This window comes from Ascaphus truei, chromosome 21, assembly GCF_040206685.1.
Source record: "Ascaphus truei isolate aAscTru1 chromosome 21, aAscTru1.hap1, whole genome shotgun sequence".
NCBI classification, from domain to species: domain Eukaryota; kingdom Metazoa; phylum Chordata; class Amphibia; order Anura; family Ascaphidae; genus Ascaphus; species Ascaphus truei.
The window spans coordinates 29,775,695-29,794,272 of record NC_134503.1 but is presented as its reverse complement, the minus strand read 5'-3'; the positions used below and the strand labels follow the sequence as shown (position 1 = coordinate 29,794,272).

The 18,578-nt window shown below is 45.5% G+C and overlaps 1 protein-coding gene across 1 annotated transcript in view; it reads left to right on the top strand.

Annotated features, from left to right (window-relative positions):
• The window catches only part of ASTN2 (astrotactin 2), a 440,720-nt gene that overhangs the window by 299,009 nt on the left and 123,133 nt on the right, over positions 1-18,578 (top strand). Inside the window, 2 exon segments of the mRNA XM_075579436.1 lie at positions 245-349; positions 2,573-2,752. Coding sequence (XP_075435551.1) covers positions 245-349; positions 2,573-2,752 — 285 coding nt within the window.

Sequence of the window (18,578 nt, the reverse complement as noted above, 5' to 3'; positions counted from 1 at the left end):
AACGTGACATTTTAAAACTAAATAAGGAAAGTATTGACACGCTGGATGTGAAAATATAAAAGCAGTGGTACTCCTTACCTAGTTACACCATCACACTACAACCACTGGGCGGTAACCAAGCTCCTGCACTGCCTTTACTTCCTTCCAGTAAACAGTGGTGTTTGTAAGTGCAGTATTGTGATCACATTTGGGGTTGCAGAATGGGGGTGTCTCTGACTGTGCCCCCCCCCCCTCTCTCTCCCAGGTGATGTGCGGTACAACGAGGCCATGGGATATCCCATGATGCAGCAGTGGAGAGTACGGAGCAACCTCTACAAAGTGAAACTGAACTCCATCACGCTGGCAGCAGGTCCGCTCACCGCGTGGGGCATTTCACTGCGAGTTGTGATATCTGTGATATGCACAGTGCTGTGTATACTGTCTCCTATATAGGCAAAATATTATTATACCGGCTCTCTCTCAGTTGTAATCAGATAAGAGACTTCTAAAGTCTTGGAAATGTTCCTCTATATTTATGAAGACCTCTCATGCTGGCCCACTAAAAGGTACTTCAACCTGCAACAACCCCACACTTCTCCAGCCCTGCGGCCCATGTTTTCTAAGCAGTGCTACGCCTTCCAGCATCGCCCGTTATTGCTGGGCCGTACGGTGTTTCATGGGGTAACATCGCTGAATAAATACGGCCCTTTGTAGCATGTGCACTGGAATGGGTACGTTAGCGGTTTCGTAGCGTGGACGGGGACTTGTAGAGTAGCAGTGCTTAGTAAATATGGGCCAGTGTCTCTTAGACATGGGTCAATGTGTCAAAATTCCATTTGTGGATTTTCCCCCAGAATTTGCTGGAAAAAAAATCATGAATGCTCAAATATTTTGATTATTTTATTCTCCAGTTTAAAAAAAAATGATTTCCCTTTTCTTTTTTAAGCACAGAGGGGTGGGGAGCCGTGCTGGTGCGTTCTCTCGTGTCGGGCTGGAGGAGGGGGTATGAGACCTTTTATTGGACCAACAAGTATTTGGGTTACCCGATGAAGGACCCGAAGAGGTTCGAAAGCTTGTACTGTGGGCGCTATCTAAAAAAATATGTACATACATACATACATACCCTTACAGTATATACATACATACATACTTAAATATACATACATATATAAAAACACAAAATTAACTAGCGCTCCGTAAAACAGAATAATAAAAATGTTGACTAAAGTATGTAATGAGCATGGACTTGATATCAATTGGAAAGGCAGATCATCAAGAAATAACTAATTCCCAAATACATATAGAAAAAACAAAAACTGTGAGCGCACACTCCTATAAATAAAATATAGCATTTTAATAAATGAATTGCAGATATTATGACCAGTATGGCAGAAATATCGGAGCAATGGTTAAAAATATATATGTAAAAAAGGAGGGTTGAGATTGCTGCAGCAATAAATGTGAGGATGTCCAAAGAGACCAATAAAGTCAGATAAAGTTCATATATACACATACATACTTATATATATATATATATACATATTTTTATTTATATATTGTGACGTCTCAGTCCCAGCGTCGGATCTTTTGTCCAGATCAAAGGCAGGAAACACTGTATTACTCTAAGCAGGGGTTTATTTACAGGGTATAAAGCAGGTACAGGGTTAACTCATAACACAAAACGGAAATAAAAGACCTAACTCCTTCCAGGAGTACTGACTAATACTGCTTAGTCCCTAACTAGTCATGGGAGAACTAAACTCTTTTCCCCACTTTACCCAGTATACCTGCAGCAGGTCTCCTTTCAGATCAGTCTACAGCAGCTTCTCTCACCCTGTCTGTATAACTCTCAACAGTGTGTGTCTGGCAGCATGGGGGGGGGGGGGAATACCTGTATCACTTCCTGACTATACAGGCTAGGCTAATTAGCTCATTAACTCACAGCTGCACAGACCTGTCCAGAATAATTAACACTATGAGAGCTGTAAAGTCCCACAACTGCCCCACTCTAGTCCCTAGAGGGCAGCGACGGCACCACAATATGTATGTATGTATGTCGATACGATACCGTTCCGCCGTCTGGTAATCAGGAGACAGCACTCAGTAAGTAGTTCGTCAAAATGAGTGTGTTAGTAATAGAGATAATACATCAAGAAACCCAACGTTTCGGTCCTCCAAAACTTGCTGGGATTGCATCCCCCTGAGGAAGGTCCCGTTTTGGAGGACCGGTGTCACCTCTGGTCCGGGTCCATTATGGACAAAGGAATACAAAACACAGCATCATATCCCCCAAAACACACACTGATCTTGTGGCTTCAGTGTCCTTGTTGAATAAAGAGCTGAAATACAGCTCCCAGTATCCCTACTAATGACAGGTTTCAGTGCAAAGGTTCTCCGGGGACTGGTACCGCTCAGTCAGTGCACGCCATTTGTAAGGTATTTATGGGTTGGTGCTGATTTAGGTTCCTGGCCTCTCTGCGAGGGATGGAGATAACTGCTGCACAGTCCGTGTTGGTTTCCGGTGAGGATGTGGGCACTTTAGCTCTGTGATGTCCTTGTTTTAATGTCACTCACCGCTGTCTCACCCCTGCAGGTTTCGCCAACTTGCTGAAGATCCTGAGCCCCGAAAGCAGCCGCGAGGAGCTGCAGAGCGTGCTGAGGCGTCACGGCTCTCACTACATGTCAGAGGCGCTTTACGGCTCAGAGCTGACGTGCACCATCCGATTCCCCAGCAAGAAGGTGCAGCAGCAGCTGTGGCTGCAGTATCAGAAAGGTAGGTCCCACTGCATTGGTGGCCAACTCCAGTCCTCAAGGGCCACCAACAGGTCAGGCTTTCAGGATATCCCTTCTTTCGCACATGTGGCTCCGTCAACAACTGACCAACTCCAGTCCTCAAGGGCCACCAACAGGTCAGGTTTTCAGTATCTCCCTGCTTCAGCACAGGTGGCTCAATCAGTGGCTCCCTGCTTCAATACAGGGGGCTCGAGTGAGCCACTGATTGAGCCATCTGTGCTGAAGCACAGATATCCTTTAATTCTGACCTATTGGTAGCTCTTGAAGGCTGGAGTTGGCCACTTTTGGCCCAGCCCCAATACAAAGGCCTTCCCCAGATGAACGCTCCCGTACATGTAGCTACTCTCTCTCTCCCTGACTGACGTTCCATCCGGACAGAAGACAGACGATCTTCTATCTTTTTTTTTTTTTTTTAGAAATCAAGAACAGTCACAAACCGGTTTTTGCACTAAGGCATGAGACGATTCCCACCTCGTTTCACATTTTGTAGAGTCAATGGGCCTTCGGTAAAGTGCGAGGGGCGCCGATCCTAGCGCACGGAAAGCCGCATGGAAATCAGTTTGCACTTTACAGAATAGGGGCCCATAGTTCCCATGTGTCTGCTTGTGGTCTGCTCCATGTCAGAACGAGTTAGGGGTTTGTTCTTACTAGCTGTATCCCGTTCTGCGTCACTTATTTACCTTTCAAACTGAGTCACAAACAAGCCGCCATGTTTAAGGTGGGCAGAGATTTCCGGCTTCTACCAACTGGCAGGCCCGCCAGCAGCTTTCCCGGGGTCCAGGACTGAAGTCTTAACTTCCGCCTTAGCGGAGTGAGGGGGAGATACTAGCGGCTAGCCAAGCCGGGAGGAGGAAGGGGCACCTGTGCAACAGGGGATCCAGCCCATCATGGAAGCTGTGACTGGGCCCAACTCCTGGGATGAGCCAGGCCCCCATACTGCCCCCCATACAGTACAATTATTTACATCCCCCCGAAAAATGAATGTTTCTACAGTATTTTCTTTGGGTCCTGATGAAGTGTAACCTTTTTCTGGTAATTGCTGTTCTTCCCCCTTCTCCTGTTAGCTAATGATAACAGCATGATTAGTTGACACAAAGCCGTTCATTTTCCTGCAGGCGCACGTTTATCCATGGTGTTATCCCCAAAGAAAGGGGGGAGAGATTGGGGAGACTGAAAAAAAATAAGAATATGGAAAAATACTCGTCTAGGTGTCAGTCATCAATTAGCTAATTAAACATGCCGCTGCTATTAGTTCACTTATGTCCTAAAAGTGGCTGCCCCTTAAAGGCACTTCCCGGACTGTTCACTGTAACAGGCTGTAAGGCGCCCTGCCGCATAGCACTGCTTAGTAAATATGGCCTATAAAGAGGCCATTCAAGCGGGTCATTTTTTTTGTGAATCATTCTGTAACATAGGATTGAAGCCGGGGGTCTCCGAGCTGAAGCACATTGATTTCCGCTCCGGGGACCCCCTGAGACACTTACCTCTGTAGTGGGTGCCGGTAGCCGCTGGCTGGCAGGGATCACATTGTGGCGGAGTTTCTAAGCTCCCACGCCCAGCGGGCCAATAGGAAGCTGTGACGTCATCCGCTGCGGATTCCTATTGGCCTGCGTGACGCGGGAGCTTTAAACTTTGCAGAGATACTGGCGCTGAAATGAAGGGGGTTCCGTTCCGGGGACCCCCTGCTTCCAAACTATTGTTAAAAGCATTAATTAAACAAAAAGCATAAACTGCTCCCCTTCCCCCATAGATAGGAAGCCAGGGGTCTCCGAAGTTGAACCGTGTTAATTTCAATTTGGGGGGTCCCCTGGTTACCGAGATATTTCTGGGATAGGTACCTCCGGTACTTCTGCATGTTTAAATCGACAGATGATAACACAGCTTCCTATTGGCCATCGTAACAGATTATTTGAACCGCCATTTTGTATTCCCTGGTGGGTATGGTATCGGCGCTACCTTCACCGGTACATATCTCGGGAACCAGGGGTTCCCCAGAGTGGAGATTAATGCGTCACAGCTCTAAGGACTCCCGGCTTCCTAAACATGTACATAAAAGGGGGGTCAAAAAAATATCGGACTGGGGGGGTGGCTCCAGTTAATATCTGTGGGCGTCGCTGTCATGCCCAGCGCTCCGGTGTCAGTCTCCTGACAGACGTCGTGATCTCCGACGCTTGCAATGCACGCTGCGTGATTGGGACTTTATATGAATGTGACATAACTGGGCTGCCTGGGAATGGCTCTGTCTTTATGGCTGTGACAATAATGCCATTTAAAAGGAGTGCATTAAATCACCGGCGGCCTCATTGTGCTGCACCATAAATAACGAGACCCATCATTAAACCGGACATAAACCGCCGCTCTCTCAAGTCCCACAATTAGGTTCTGTTTATAAAAGCGCCTGGCTCCCAGCGCTGCCCCCGCGAGGCCCTCCCTGTGTGTGCGTGGGAGCGTTGGGGGTCAGCCTGGCACAGCAGCAGGGGTTAGCAGCATGATGGGGGACTCCATATCCCTAGAAAGGGCTTAAAGTCCATATATTGGATATGTACCATAAGTTCATGCAAGTCACCTAACTGCTCCCCAATACCTGTGTGACCACCAATATCTGTCACCTCCAATGTGACACCTAGTATGTGTCACCCTCTACAGCCATACCTAATGAGAGATTACACCCACCAATATCTGTCACCTTCAGTGTGACACCAATATCTGTCCCTTCAGAGTGACACCCCAATATCTGTCACCTCCAGTGTGACCCCCAATATCTGTCACCTTGAATGTGACCCCAATATCTGTCACCTCCAGTGTGACACTAATATCTGTCACCTTCAGTGTGACACCAATATCTGTCACCTCCGGTGTGACACACATATCTGTTACCTTCAGTGTGACACCCCAATATCTGTCACCTTCAGTGTACCCAATATCTGTCACCTGCAGTGTGACACCTCAATATCTGTCACCTCCAGTGTGACACCCCAATATCTGTCCCATTTATTGTGACACACCAATATCTGTCACCTTCAGTGTGACACCAATATCTGTAACCTTCGGTTTGACACCCCAATATCTGTCACCTCTAGTGTGACACCCCAATATCTGTCACCTTCAGTGTGACACCCCAATATCTGTCACCTTCAGGGTGACACCAATATCTGTCACCTTCAGTGTGACACCAATATCTGTCACCTGCAGTGTGACACCATTATCTGTAACCTTCAGTGTGACACCCAATATCTGTCACTTCCAGTGTGACCCCCAATATCTGTCACCTCCAGTGTGACCCCCAATATCTGTCACCTTCAGTGTAACATCAATATCTGTCATCTCCAGTGTGACCCCCCAATATCTGTCACCTTCAGTTTGACACCCCAATATCTGTCACCTTCAGTGTGACACCCCAATATCTGTCACCTCCAGTGTGACACCCCAATATCTGTCCCATTCATTGTGACACCCCATATCTGTCACCTTCAGTGTGACATCAATATCTGTCACCTCCAGTGTGACCCCCAATATCTGTCACCTTCAGTGTGACACCCCAATATCTGTCACCTTCAGTGTGACAGCCTGTAACAGGGGACTTATCCCTGTTCACAAATGTGCCTCTAATCCAGCAGTGTGGTGGTTAACTGCTGGTAGGCAATTAACTAACACCACCTGCCTGATTAGATGGCATAGAAAAAGCCTGTCTTTTGAGACAGGAAATGAGACTCCTTAGCTCACGTGTGAGCTGAACTTTGGAGACAGAGCAGAGGTTCTTGAGTCTCCCAGGAGAGACTGACCAAGAGAACACAGATCTCTGGAGCTGACAAATAAGACTTCTAAACCTGGATGCTGACATTTTCTGTGCACACACGGGTGCGGTTCCAGGAGAGCAGAGAAGCTTACTCTACAGCAGCAAACAGATAAGACTTTTATTACAAGACTTTTTATATCTGTGCATTTCATGCTATGTGTTTGGGGCGGGGAGACATGCTTATCTAAAGGGAGTTGTGAACTGTATAGTATTTCACTAGAAATACTCTAAAGTGAATAGAAGCTTTGTTTCCCCCTTGTTTGGGTGGTTTCCTGATGTTATGGAAAAGGCACAATAAAGCCTTGTTATAATTTCACCTTACAAAAGTCTCCAATTGTGTACCTCTGTGAGCGTCCGTCTACATATGGTGTCAGAAGTGGGATTTGAACCCACGCCTCCATACAGAGACCAGAATTAAGACACGCCAATATCTGTCCCCTCCAGTGCGACCCCCAATATCTGTCACCTTCAGTGTGACCCCCCAATATCTGTCACCTTGTTTTACACCCCAATAACTGTAACCTTCAGTGTGACACCCCAATATCTGTCACCATCAGTGTGACACCCCAATACCTGTCACCATCAGTGTGACACCGCAATATCTGTAACCTTCAGTGTGACACCCCAATACCTGTCACCTTCAGTGTGGCACCCCAATATCTGTCATCTTCAGTTTGACACCCCAATATCTTTCACCTTCAGTGTGACACCCCAATATCTGTCACATTTAGTTTGACACTAATATCTTTCACCTTCAGTGTGACACCCCAATATCTGGCACTTCCAGTGTGACTCCTAATATCTGTCACTTCCAGTTTGACACTCCAATATCTGTCACCTTCAGTTTGACACCCCAATATCTGTTCCATTCATTGTGACACCCCAATATCTGTCACCTTCAGTGTGACCCCAATATCTGTCACCTTCAGTGTGACACCCCAGTATCTGTCACCTCCGGTGTGACACCCCAATATATGTCACCTCCGGTGTGACACCCCAATATATGTCACATTCTGCAACCGTGAGATCCCACAATAACTACCACCCTAGTATCTGTGTGTGACCCCTAATGCAATATCTGTCAACCCAATATCCTAGTCTCACTGGTAAATCTCAGCACTTTTCTCATAAAATGCAATTTTTATCTGCAGTATCTTTCACCCCTAATGACTGTGTAATCATGCTCACTCAGCATTATAGACTGTGTGTATGTATAAATATATTCTCACGCGGGAGCTTCTCACGCGGGAGCTTCTCACGCGGGAGCTTCTCACGCGGGAGCTTCTCACGCGGGAACTTCTCACGCGGGAACTTCTCACAGGGGAGGTTCCCACGCGGGAGATTCCCATGCGGGAGATTCCCATGCGGGAGCTTCCCACGCGGGAGCTTCCCACGCGGGAGCTTCTCACGCGGGTGCTTCTCAGGCGGGAGCTTCTCACAGGGGAGCTTCTCACGCGGGAGCTTCTCACAGGGGAGGTTCTCACGCGGGAGCTTCTCACGCGGGTGGTTCTCACGCGGGTGGTTCTCACAGGGGAGTTTCTCACAGGGGAGGTTCCCACGCGGGAGCTTCTCACGCGGGAGCTTCTCACGCGGGAGCTTCTCACGCGGAGCTTCTCACAGGGGAGCTTCTCACAGGGGAGCTTCTCACGCGGGAGCTTCTCACGCGGGAGCTTCTCACGCGGGAGCTTCTCACGCGGGAGCTTCTCACGCGGGTGGTTCTCACGCGGGTGGTTCTCACAGGGGAGCTTCTCACAGGGGAGGTTCCCACGTGGGAGCTTCTCACGCGGGAGCTTCTCACGCGGGAGCTTCTCACAGGGGAGCTTCTCACAGGGGAGCTTCTCACGCGGGTGGTTCTCACGCGGGAGCTTCTCACGCGGGTGGTTCTCATGCGGGTGGTTCTCACACGGTAGGTTCGAGGTCTCTCTCACCTGCAGCTCATCCTTCTGGGACTTCCCCACTCCCACTCTGGAAATGTATTCGCAAAAGGAGACGAGCACAAAACGAACCCATAGTGTGATATTGTTTTTTTGTTTTTTTTTAATTTGTATTTTTTTTTTTTTTCAAACTGATAACGAAAGGGGAAACAAAAGAAAGGAGAGTGGGTACAAAAAATAAAAGGGTGTGGGGGGAAGGGGTAGGAGAATGACAATTATCATGTGCTCCACGCAGGGAGCGTACATTCAGGTACACATGAGGCATCCTCAACCAGAACCAAGTCCGTTTACCCATTAGTAGTCTCCTTATATCGTCGAACCTATTGGATTCTTCCAAATGTATGTCTCCCACGGATCCTATGTTGTCAGAAAGGTGTGGTGCCGGTCATGGATTAGACTTGTGAGTCTCTCCAGTGTCATAATGTCATTTATCTTGTGCAATACTTCGGTGATAGGGGGGGGTCGTTCTGCTTCCAGTTTTTGCTATTAGTGTTTGTGTGATATTGTTTTTATAAAATTCATCACAGGTTAAGTATCACACTCACATGGTGTAATGTATAAATGAGTATTGAGTATGTATGCTCAGCGTGATCTCACTCTTCCGGTGGTACTCTCGTGCTCTCGTCTACTTGTTCCCAAGACACTGGGGTAAGCTCCGGGTGCCACCGACCCTGCTCCGGGTGCCACCGACCCTGCTCCGGGTGCCACTGACCCTGCTCCGGGTACCACCGACCCTGCTCCGGGTGCCACGACCCTGCTCCAGGTGCCACGACCCTGCTCCGGGTACCACCGACCCTGCTCCGGGTGCCACCGATCCTGCTCCGGATGCCACCGACCCTGCTCCGGGTACCACCGACCCTGCTCCGGGTGCCACGACCCTGCTCCGGGTGCCACCGACCCTGCTCCGGGTGCCACCGACCCTGCTCCGGGTGCCACGACCCTGCTCCGGGTGCCACCGACCCTGCTCCGGGTGCCACCGACCCTGCTCCGGGTGCCACCGACCCTGCTCCGGGTGCCACCGACCCTGCTCCGGGTGCCACCGACCCTGCTCCGGGTGCCACCGACCCTGCTCCGGGTGCCACCGACCCTGCTCCGGGTGCCACGACCCTGCTCCGGGTGCCACGACCCTGCTCCGGGTGCCACCGACCCTGCTGCGGGTGCCACCGACCCTGCTCCGGGTGCCACCGACCCTGCTCCGGGTGCCACGACCCTGCTCCGGGTGCCACCGACCCTGCTCCGGGTGCCACCGACCCTGCTCCGGGTGCCACCGAACCTGCTCCTGGTGCCACCGACCCTGCTCCGGGTGCCACCGACCCTGCTCCGGGTGCCACCGACCCTGCTCCGGGTGCCACCGACCCTGCTCCGGGTGCCACCGACCCTGCTCCGGGTGCCACCGAATCTGCTCCGGGTGCCACCGACCCTGCTCCGGGTGCCACCGACCCTGCTCCCTGCGCTTCGCTCCCACAATACTCAAAGGAGTATAAAAGGTGTGTTTCCTAGATCTAGATCCACGAAATCCCTATGGCTATTACCAGACAATTTGTGATCTTTTTGACTCCTTTGTTATTATATCTCTGCGCGTTATTATATCTCTCTGCGCGTTATTATATCACACTGCATGTTATTATATCTCTCTGCGTGTTATTATATCTCTCTGCGCGTTATTATATCTCTCTGCGTGTTATTATATCTCTCTGCGCATTATTATATCTCTCTGCGTGTTATTATATCTCTCTGCGCATTATTATATCTCTCTGCGTGTTATTATATCTCTCTGCGTGTTATTATATCTCTCTGCGCATTATTATATCTCTCTGCGTATTATTATATCTCTCTGCGTGTTATTATATCTCTCTGCGCATTATTATATCTCTCTGCGTGTTATTATATCTCTCTGCGCATTATTATATCTCTCTGCGTGTTATTATATCTCTCTGCGCGTTATTATATCTCTCTGCGCATTATTATATCTCTGCGCGTTATTATATCTCTCTGCGTGTTATTATATCTCTCTGCGTGTTATTATATCTCTGCGTGTTATTATATCTCTGCGTGTTATTATATCTCTGCGCGTTATTATATCTCTGCGTGTTATTATATCTCTGCGTGTTATTATATCTCTGCGTGTTATTATATCTCTCTGCGTGTTATTATATCTCTGCGCGTTATTATATCTCTCTGCGCGTTATTGTATCTCTGCGTGTTATTATATCTCTCTGCGCGTTATTGTATCTCTGCGTGTTATTATATCTCTGCGTGTTATTATATCTCTGCGTGTTATTATATCTCTGCGTGTTATTATATCTCTCTGCGCGTTATTATATCTCTGCGTGTTATTATATCTCTCTGCGCGTTATTATATCTCTGCGTGTTATTATATCTCTCTGCGCGTTATTATATCTCTGCGTGTTATTATATCTCTGCGTGTTATTATATCTCTGCGTGTTATTATATCTCTGCGTGTTATTATATCTCTGCGTGTTATTATATCTCTGCGTGTTATTATATCGCTCTGCGTGTTATTATATCTCTCTGCGTGTTATTATATCTCTCTGTGCGTTATTATATCTCTGCGCGTTATTACATCTCTCTGTGTGTTATTATATCTCTCTGCGCGTTATTATATCGCTCTGTGTGTTATTATATCTCTGTGTGTTATTATATCGCTCTGTGTGTTATTATATCTCTGTGTGTTATTATATCGCTCTGTGTGTTATTATATCTCTGCGCGTTATTATATCGCTCTGTGCGTTATTATATCTCTGCGCGTTATTATATCTCTGCACGTTATTATATCTCTCTGCACGTTATTATATCTCTGCGCGTTATTATATCGCTCTGTGCGTTATTATATCTCTGCGTGTTATTATATCTCTCTGTGCGTTATTATATCTCTCTGCGCGTTATTATATCTCTGCGTGTTATTATATCTCTCTGCGTGTTATATCTCTGTGCGGTATTATATCTCTCTGCGCGTTATCATATCTCTGCGTGTTATTATAGCTCTCTGCGCGTTATTATATCGCTCTGTGCGTTATTATATCTCTGTGCATTATTATATCTCTCTGCGTGTTATATATATCTCTGCGTGTTATATCTCTGCGCGTTATTATATCGCTCTGCGCATTATATCTCTCTGCGTGTTATTATATCGCTCTGCGCATTATATCTCTCTGCGTGTTATTATATCTCTGCGCGTTATTATATCTCTCTGCGTGTTATATCTCTGCACGTTATTATATCTCTGCGCGTTATTATATCGCTCTGCGTGTTATTATATCTCTGCGCGTTATTATATCTCTGCGCGTTATTATATCTCTGCGTGTTATTATATCTCTCTGCGTGTTATTATATCTCTGCGCGTTATTATATCGCTCTGTGCGTTATTATATCTCTGCGTGTTATTATATCTCTGCGCGTTATTATATCGCTCTGTGCGTTATTATATCTCTGCGCGTTATTATATCTCTGCGTGTTATTATATCTCTCTGCGTGTTATTATATCTCTGCGTGTTATTATATCTCTCTGCGTGTTATTATATCTCTCTGCGTGTTATTATATCTCTCTGTGCGTTATTATATCTCTCTGCGTGTTATTATATCTCTGCGTGTTATTATATCGCTCTGTGCGTTATTATATCTCTGCGTGTTATTATATCTCTGCGCGTTATTATATCGCTCTGTGCGTTATTATATCTCTGCGCGTTATTATATCGCTCTGTGCGTTATTATATCTCTGCGTGTTATTATATCTCTCTGCGTGTTATTATATCTCTCTGCGTGTTATTATATCTCTCTGCGTGTTATTATATCTCTCTGTGCGTTATTATATCTCTCTGCGCGTTATTATATCTCTCTGCGCGTTATTATATCTCTCTGCACGTTATTATATCTCTGCGCGTTATTATATCGCTCTGTGCGTTATTATATCTCTGCGTGTTATTATATCTCTCTGTGCGTTATTATATCTCTCTGCGCGTTATTATATCTCTGCGTGTTATTATATCTCTCTGCGTGTTATATCTCTGTGCGGTATTATATCTCTCTGCGCGTTATCATATCTCTCTGTGCGTTATTATATCTCTCTGCGTGTTATTATATCTCTGTGCATTATTATATCTCTCTGCGTGTTATATATATCTCTGCGTGTTATATCTCTGCGCGTTATTATATCGCTCTGCGCATTATATCTCTCTGCGTGTTATTATATCGCTCTGCGCATTATATCTCTCTGCGTGTTATTATATCTCTGCGCGTTATTATATCTCTCTGCGTGTTATATCTCTGCACGTTATTATATCTCTGCGCGTTATTATATCGCTCTGCGTGTTATTATATCTCTGCGCGTTATTATATCTCTGCGCGTTATTATATCTCTGCGTGTTATTATATCTCTCTGCGTGTTATTATATCTCTGCGCGTTATTATATCGCTCTGTGCGTTATTATATCTCTGCGTGTTATTATATCTCTGCGCGTTATTATATCGCTCTGTGCGTTATTATATCTCTGCGCGTTATTATATCTCTGCGTGTTATTATATCTCTCTGCGTGTTATTATATCTCTCTGCGTGTTATTATATCTCTCTGCGTGTTATTATATCTCTCTGCGTGTTATTATATCTCTCTGTGCGTTATTATATCTCTCTGCGTGTTATTATATCTCTGCGTGTTATTATATCGCTCTGTGCGTTATTATATCTCTGCGTGTTATTATATCTCTGCGCGTTATTATATCGCTCTGTGCGTTATTATATCTCTGCGCGTTATTATATCGCTCTGTGCGTTATTATATCTCTGCGTGTTATTATATCTCTCTGCGTGTTATTATATCTCTCTGCGTGTTATTATATCTCTCTGCGTGTTATTATATCTCTCTGTGCGTTATTATATCTCTCTGCGCGTTATTATATCTCTCTGCGCGTTATTATATCTCTCTGCGTGTTATTATATCTCTGCGCGTTATTATATCGCTCTGTGCGTTATTATATCTCTGCGTGTTATTATATCTCTCTGCGTGTTATTATATCTCTCTGCGTGTTATTATATCTCTCTGCGTGTTATTATATCTCTCTGCGTGTTATTATATCTCTCTGTGCGTTATTATATCTCTCTGCGCGTTATTATATCTCTGCGTGTTATTATATGTCTCTGCGTGTTATATCTCTCTGCGTGTTATTATATCTCTGCGTGTTATATCTCTGTGCGGTATTATATCTCTCTGCGCGTTATCATATATCTGCGTGTTATTATATCTCTCTGCGTGTTATTATATCGCTCTGCGTGTTATATCTCTGCGCGTTATTATATCGCTCTGTGCGTTATTATATCTCTGTGCGTTATTATATCTCTCTGCGTGTTATATATATCTCTGCGTGTTATATCTCTGCGCGTTATTATATCTCTCTGCGCGTTATTATATCTCTCTGCGCGTTATTATATCTCTCTGCGCGTTATTATATCTCTCTGCGTGTTATATCTCTGCACGTTATTATATCTCTGCGCGTTATTATATCGCTCTGCGTGTTATTATATCTCTCTGCGTGTTATTATATCTCTGTGCGTTATTATATCTCTCTGCGCGTTATTATATCTCTCTGCATATTATTATATCTCTCTGTGCGTTATTATATCTCTGTGCGTTATTATATCTCTGCGCGTTATTATATCTGCGCGTTATTATATCTCTTCGTTATTATATCTCTCTGCGCGTTATTATATCACTGCGTGTTATTATATCTCTGCATATTATTATATCTCTCTGCGCGTTATTATATCTCTGCGCGTTATTATATCACTGCGTGTTATTATATCTCTGCGTGTTATTATATCTCTGCATATTATTATATCCCTCTGCGCGTTATTATATCTCTGCGCGTTATTATATCTCTCTGCGCGTTATTATATCTCTCTGTTTATTAGTCAGATGGTTTGGGTCCCGCTCATGCTCCCTAGAGTATCTATGAGATAGATCAACTCCCTCCTCTTGCAGCTTTTGTGAGTGGAAGCACACCAAGATTGAAAATATATGTATTCAAATATACAGTAATATAGCAAATAGTAACTTACATACAGTATGAGAAGTTAAAAGTCCAGTAATTATCATAGGCTCTGCCTCGCCGATAGGTGTAGCTCCTAGAAGTGATATCGGTTTGAGACTGATCGATCCCGCGCACTGGGATGGATTGGGTATTCCGGCGTGACTATGCCACTTCCGGGTTCGCGTGCACAGCGTTACCTGTATGTAACCCAATGATTCTCCGTATTAAACTCCATCTCTAGGCGTGTGTTCTTGGGATGGAAGGCTACAGGCGTACAACATTCTCCGTTTATTCTGGGTTGTTAAGACGGGATCGTCATCGGAATGTGATGTTATCTCGTTATTGCGTGATCAGATTATAGGGTAATTGGGTTACACTGTTTTCTGGATATTATCGGACGGGATTATAATGTTATTAGTAATATATATATTTATATAATAAAAATGTTCCCCCTATGATGTATATCCGATTAATTTCCTAATTATAATGCTTAGTGTGTGTCATAATTGTATCATATTATTGTGTTACTCTTCAATCATTTTATAATGTCATTTTATCACGTTAACATGTGGTGTTAGTATAGGGGCCGCTAACAGTTCAGGTTTTCAGGATATCCCTGCTTCAGCAAAGGTGGCTTAATCAGTGACTCAGTTGTTGACCGGCCAACTCCAGTCCTCAGGGGCCTGTTGGTGGCCCCTGAAGACTGGAGTTGGCCACCCCAGTGTTAGAGGGGTTTGTGGTGGTTTATTGTATGGCCCACCCAGCGCATTGCACGCCTACACGCACACGCCTGTGTATCATTTCATCACATGGAAGGTGCCCTGGGTGTGCAAAATGCTGATCACTGTCACAATACATTATTATGTAAATCCATTTCCTAAAACCGAGTCCTGATCACCGCCACCTTGGAATAACCATGGCATTCTTTGCACATTCAGACAGCAGACAAGAACATGACCTGTTTATTACGCATAACAATTCGATTGTAAGCTCTCCGGGGCAGAGATTTTCTTTCCTATGTCTGCTTGTATCTTTGTTACCCAGTATGGTGTTGTATAGTAAAGCGCTGCATACACTCAAGCCGGCGGAAAGCCTTGAAGGGGAGTGTTGACCAGAGTTCCCTAGTTGATTGGCGAAGGATGGGGCTGAAGGATTGTTGAGCGTGGGAGAGGGTATGGGGACCCTCAGTACCGGCAGAGAGTAGCTGGAGAACCCAGAGCTACGGCAAATCACGGAAATTGTACTGGTCTGGCCCCACAACTTGCGGTATCGGCTGGGTGAGCCCTCAGAGGCCCCCAATTGCCCCTCCCGGGCCCCCGATCGCTCCCCCCCTCTCCCTCCCGGGCCCCCGATCGCTCCCCCCCTCTCCCTCCCGGGCCCCCGATCGCTCCCCCCCTCTCCCTCCCGGGCCCCGATCTCCCCCCTCCCTGTCGTCGGCCCTGAGTTATGGAAATAAAAATATACATACATTGACTGGTTAAATGGATATTACAGTATAAAAGAGAGGACAGAGAAGTGTGATGTTAAGTGATTAAGTGCTATCATTTCGTTGCATAACATTCGTGTTTGCCAAATGGCACTTTCAAAAACTAATCTGAAATCGTTAAAGTGACAGAATGAAAGAATCAGGCGGCGGGGGACGATATTGACAGATTTAATTACCAGCCGTCGCTTAAACAAAAGGCCAGGGAAGAAGCTCAACTGACCACTAATTGCTCAGGTCCGGCTGTGGTTGTGAACATTATCCGTTGGAGGGCTTATCAGTGCATTAAAGAAGAGGGGCTCAACTTCACTCCTCAAGACCCCACAACAAGTCAGGTTTTAAGGATATCCCTGCTTCAACACGTGCTGAAGCAGGAATATCCTTTAACCGTGACGTGTTGGTGACCCTTAAGAAGTGAAGTTGGCCAGTAAACGGCTGAGGCACTGATTGAGCTCCCTGTGCTGAAGCAGGGACTGGTTGAGCCACCTGTGCTGAAGCAGGGATATCCTGAGAACCTGACCTGTTGGTGGCCCTTGAGGACTGGAGTTGAGCCCCCCTGTATTAAAGCATCCGCTAACATCTGGGAGACAGAACAGAATGAGGAGCCTTGTGTCTTCCATTGAAGTAGTCCCGCATGGCTGCACTGCCAATAGGACATCGCTACTACTGTTCGTGCACGCACAGTCATGGGTGCGCCTGGCAGTTCAGTAAATGTCACATTTAGTGTCCCGATGTAAGGAACTGGACCACGTTTGTTGGAAATCACAGAGGCAGATGGACTGTTTACAAATGTTTGGTCTCCCGGAAAAGCAGCTGGGTAAACTTGGTCCTTACTAATAGTCATATTGGTTATCGTACGGCAGAGAGAGCCTGTTCATCATAAGACACAGGGAATAAAGTGACTTTCATGGATCTGGCACTTGCAGATTCAAAGAATTCCTTGTAAAGTGACATTTCTCGGGTTTAACCGTTTTTGAGACGTTTGACCTGTAAAGTCACATCTTATGTATGTGCTGTAGTGTTTTGTTTTTTGCAATATGGTGGTCATCCATCTTGGATTTGGGACTTTGACGTGACTGGTGCCATTTTGGATAAGGGCAAAGACACAAAGCTGCCTCAGTTTGAGGCTGTAGTGCCTATTGGGCAGTTTGTGGCTCCCTAGCTCTTAAAGCAGCTGTCAACCTGTACGGTTTTTATCCCCCTGTATATTTTTTCTTCCTAGGATGAGAAACAGAGAGTCCTCGACAGAAACGTGCTATTTATAGCTCATTACAGAAACAAAATGGCGTTTCAGCTCTGCATACCCCCTACTTCCCATCCTGGCAATATAAAAGGGGTTCCTTTATCTGGTTTAAATATGTGTAGGCTGACTTCTAATGCTGCTGCTTCTTTGTAGTCACATGCAGGTTGGTCTGGAAGAATTAGGGAGCGTTCCTGTGTTTTAGCTCTTGTAAAAGGGGTTCAGGTGGCTGTGTGAGGGCCACACTCGTGGCCCTTATAATGGATTAAGCTGCCGGACTCTGGAACACATGGTCCATACTGCAAACCTACTATCATCATAACAGAGCTAACAGCTACTCCTGCATGCCGTAATCTACGAAATAACACCCCATCATTATGTGTAAGGTCATGGAAACGATTGGATATGTTATATATAATGTCAGGAGAAATCACAAGGGCTGAGTTATGGATTGCAATTAAAATTTGCAGAAGCAGTAAGTTCTGGTCCAGCGAGTCTCACTTCTGTTGTTCAACAACATAACTCCGATGTGTCTCTCTCTCTGTGATTTATGAGAGAGCGTAAATTAGGAATAAATGACTCCTAAGCGCGAGTCAGTGAACCATAAATGATCATTTTCTTTTCTTGCTAAGGGAATTTAGTTGTATCCCTTGCAGATTAGTTTGGTTGTGAAGGTGACAGAGGAGTGTTATCATATCTTCATAATCATACACCTGGTTTTCAGTGTGTGTGTGTGTGTGTGTGTGTGTGTGTGTGTAGTGTGAAGGGACTGGGGCACACACTTGTGTAAGTCAGACTGCTGGAGAGGGCGCTGCTATCAGAGTACTGTACCTGTAATGCATGGTGCAAAAATAACAAAGATAAGCACACCAAAAATATGCAAAACACATGTCTGTTCCTGGCGCGATGTTTCGGCGATCCTCTGGGTACGCTCTTCATTAAGGCTCCAGTGGGAGCTGAAAATAAAATACATTTTTTGCATTTTTATAGTGTGCGGCGCCTATCACTTTGTTATATATATATTTATATATATATATATATATCTCGCATCTCTCGCATTACAGCAGTAATACATGTCACATAATAGGAAGAAGCGCTTCATACATAAAAGTAAACTACAGGAAAAGGTGTTCCTGCCCCGAACAGCTTACAGTGTAAGTGGTAAGGAGGGAGAACTTGTGAGAGAGAATATATATATATATATATATTGCTAAGAGGGTCAATATGAAACAGATTATTCTCATCTTGTAATATTTGCCAGGGTTTTGCAATTAATTTTCTTCTTTTCTATCTGCAAACCTTAGTATAGAAAC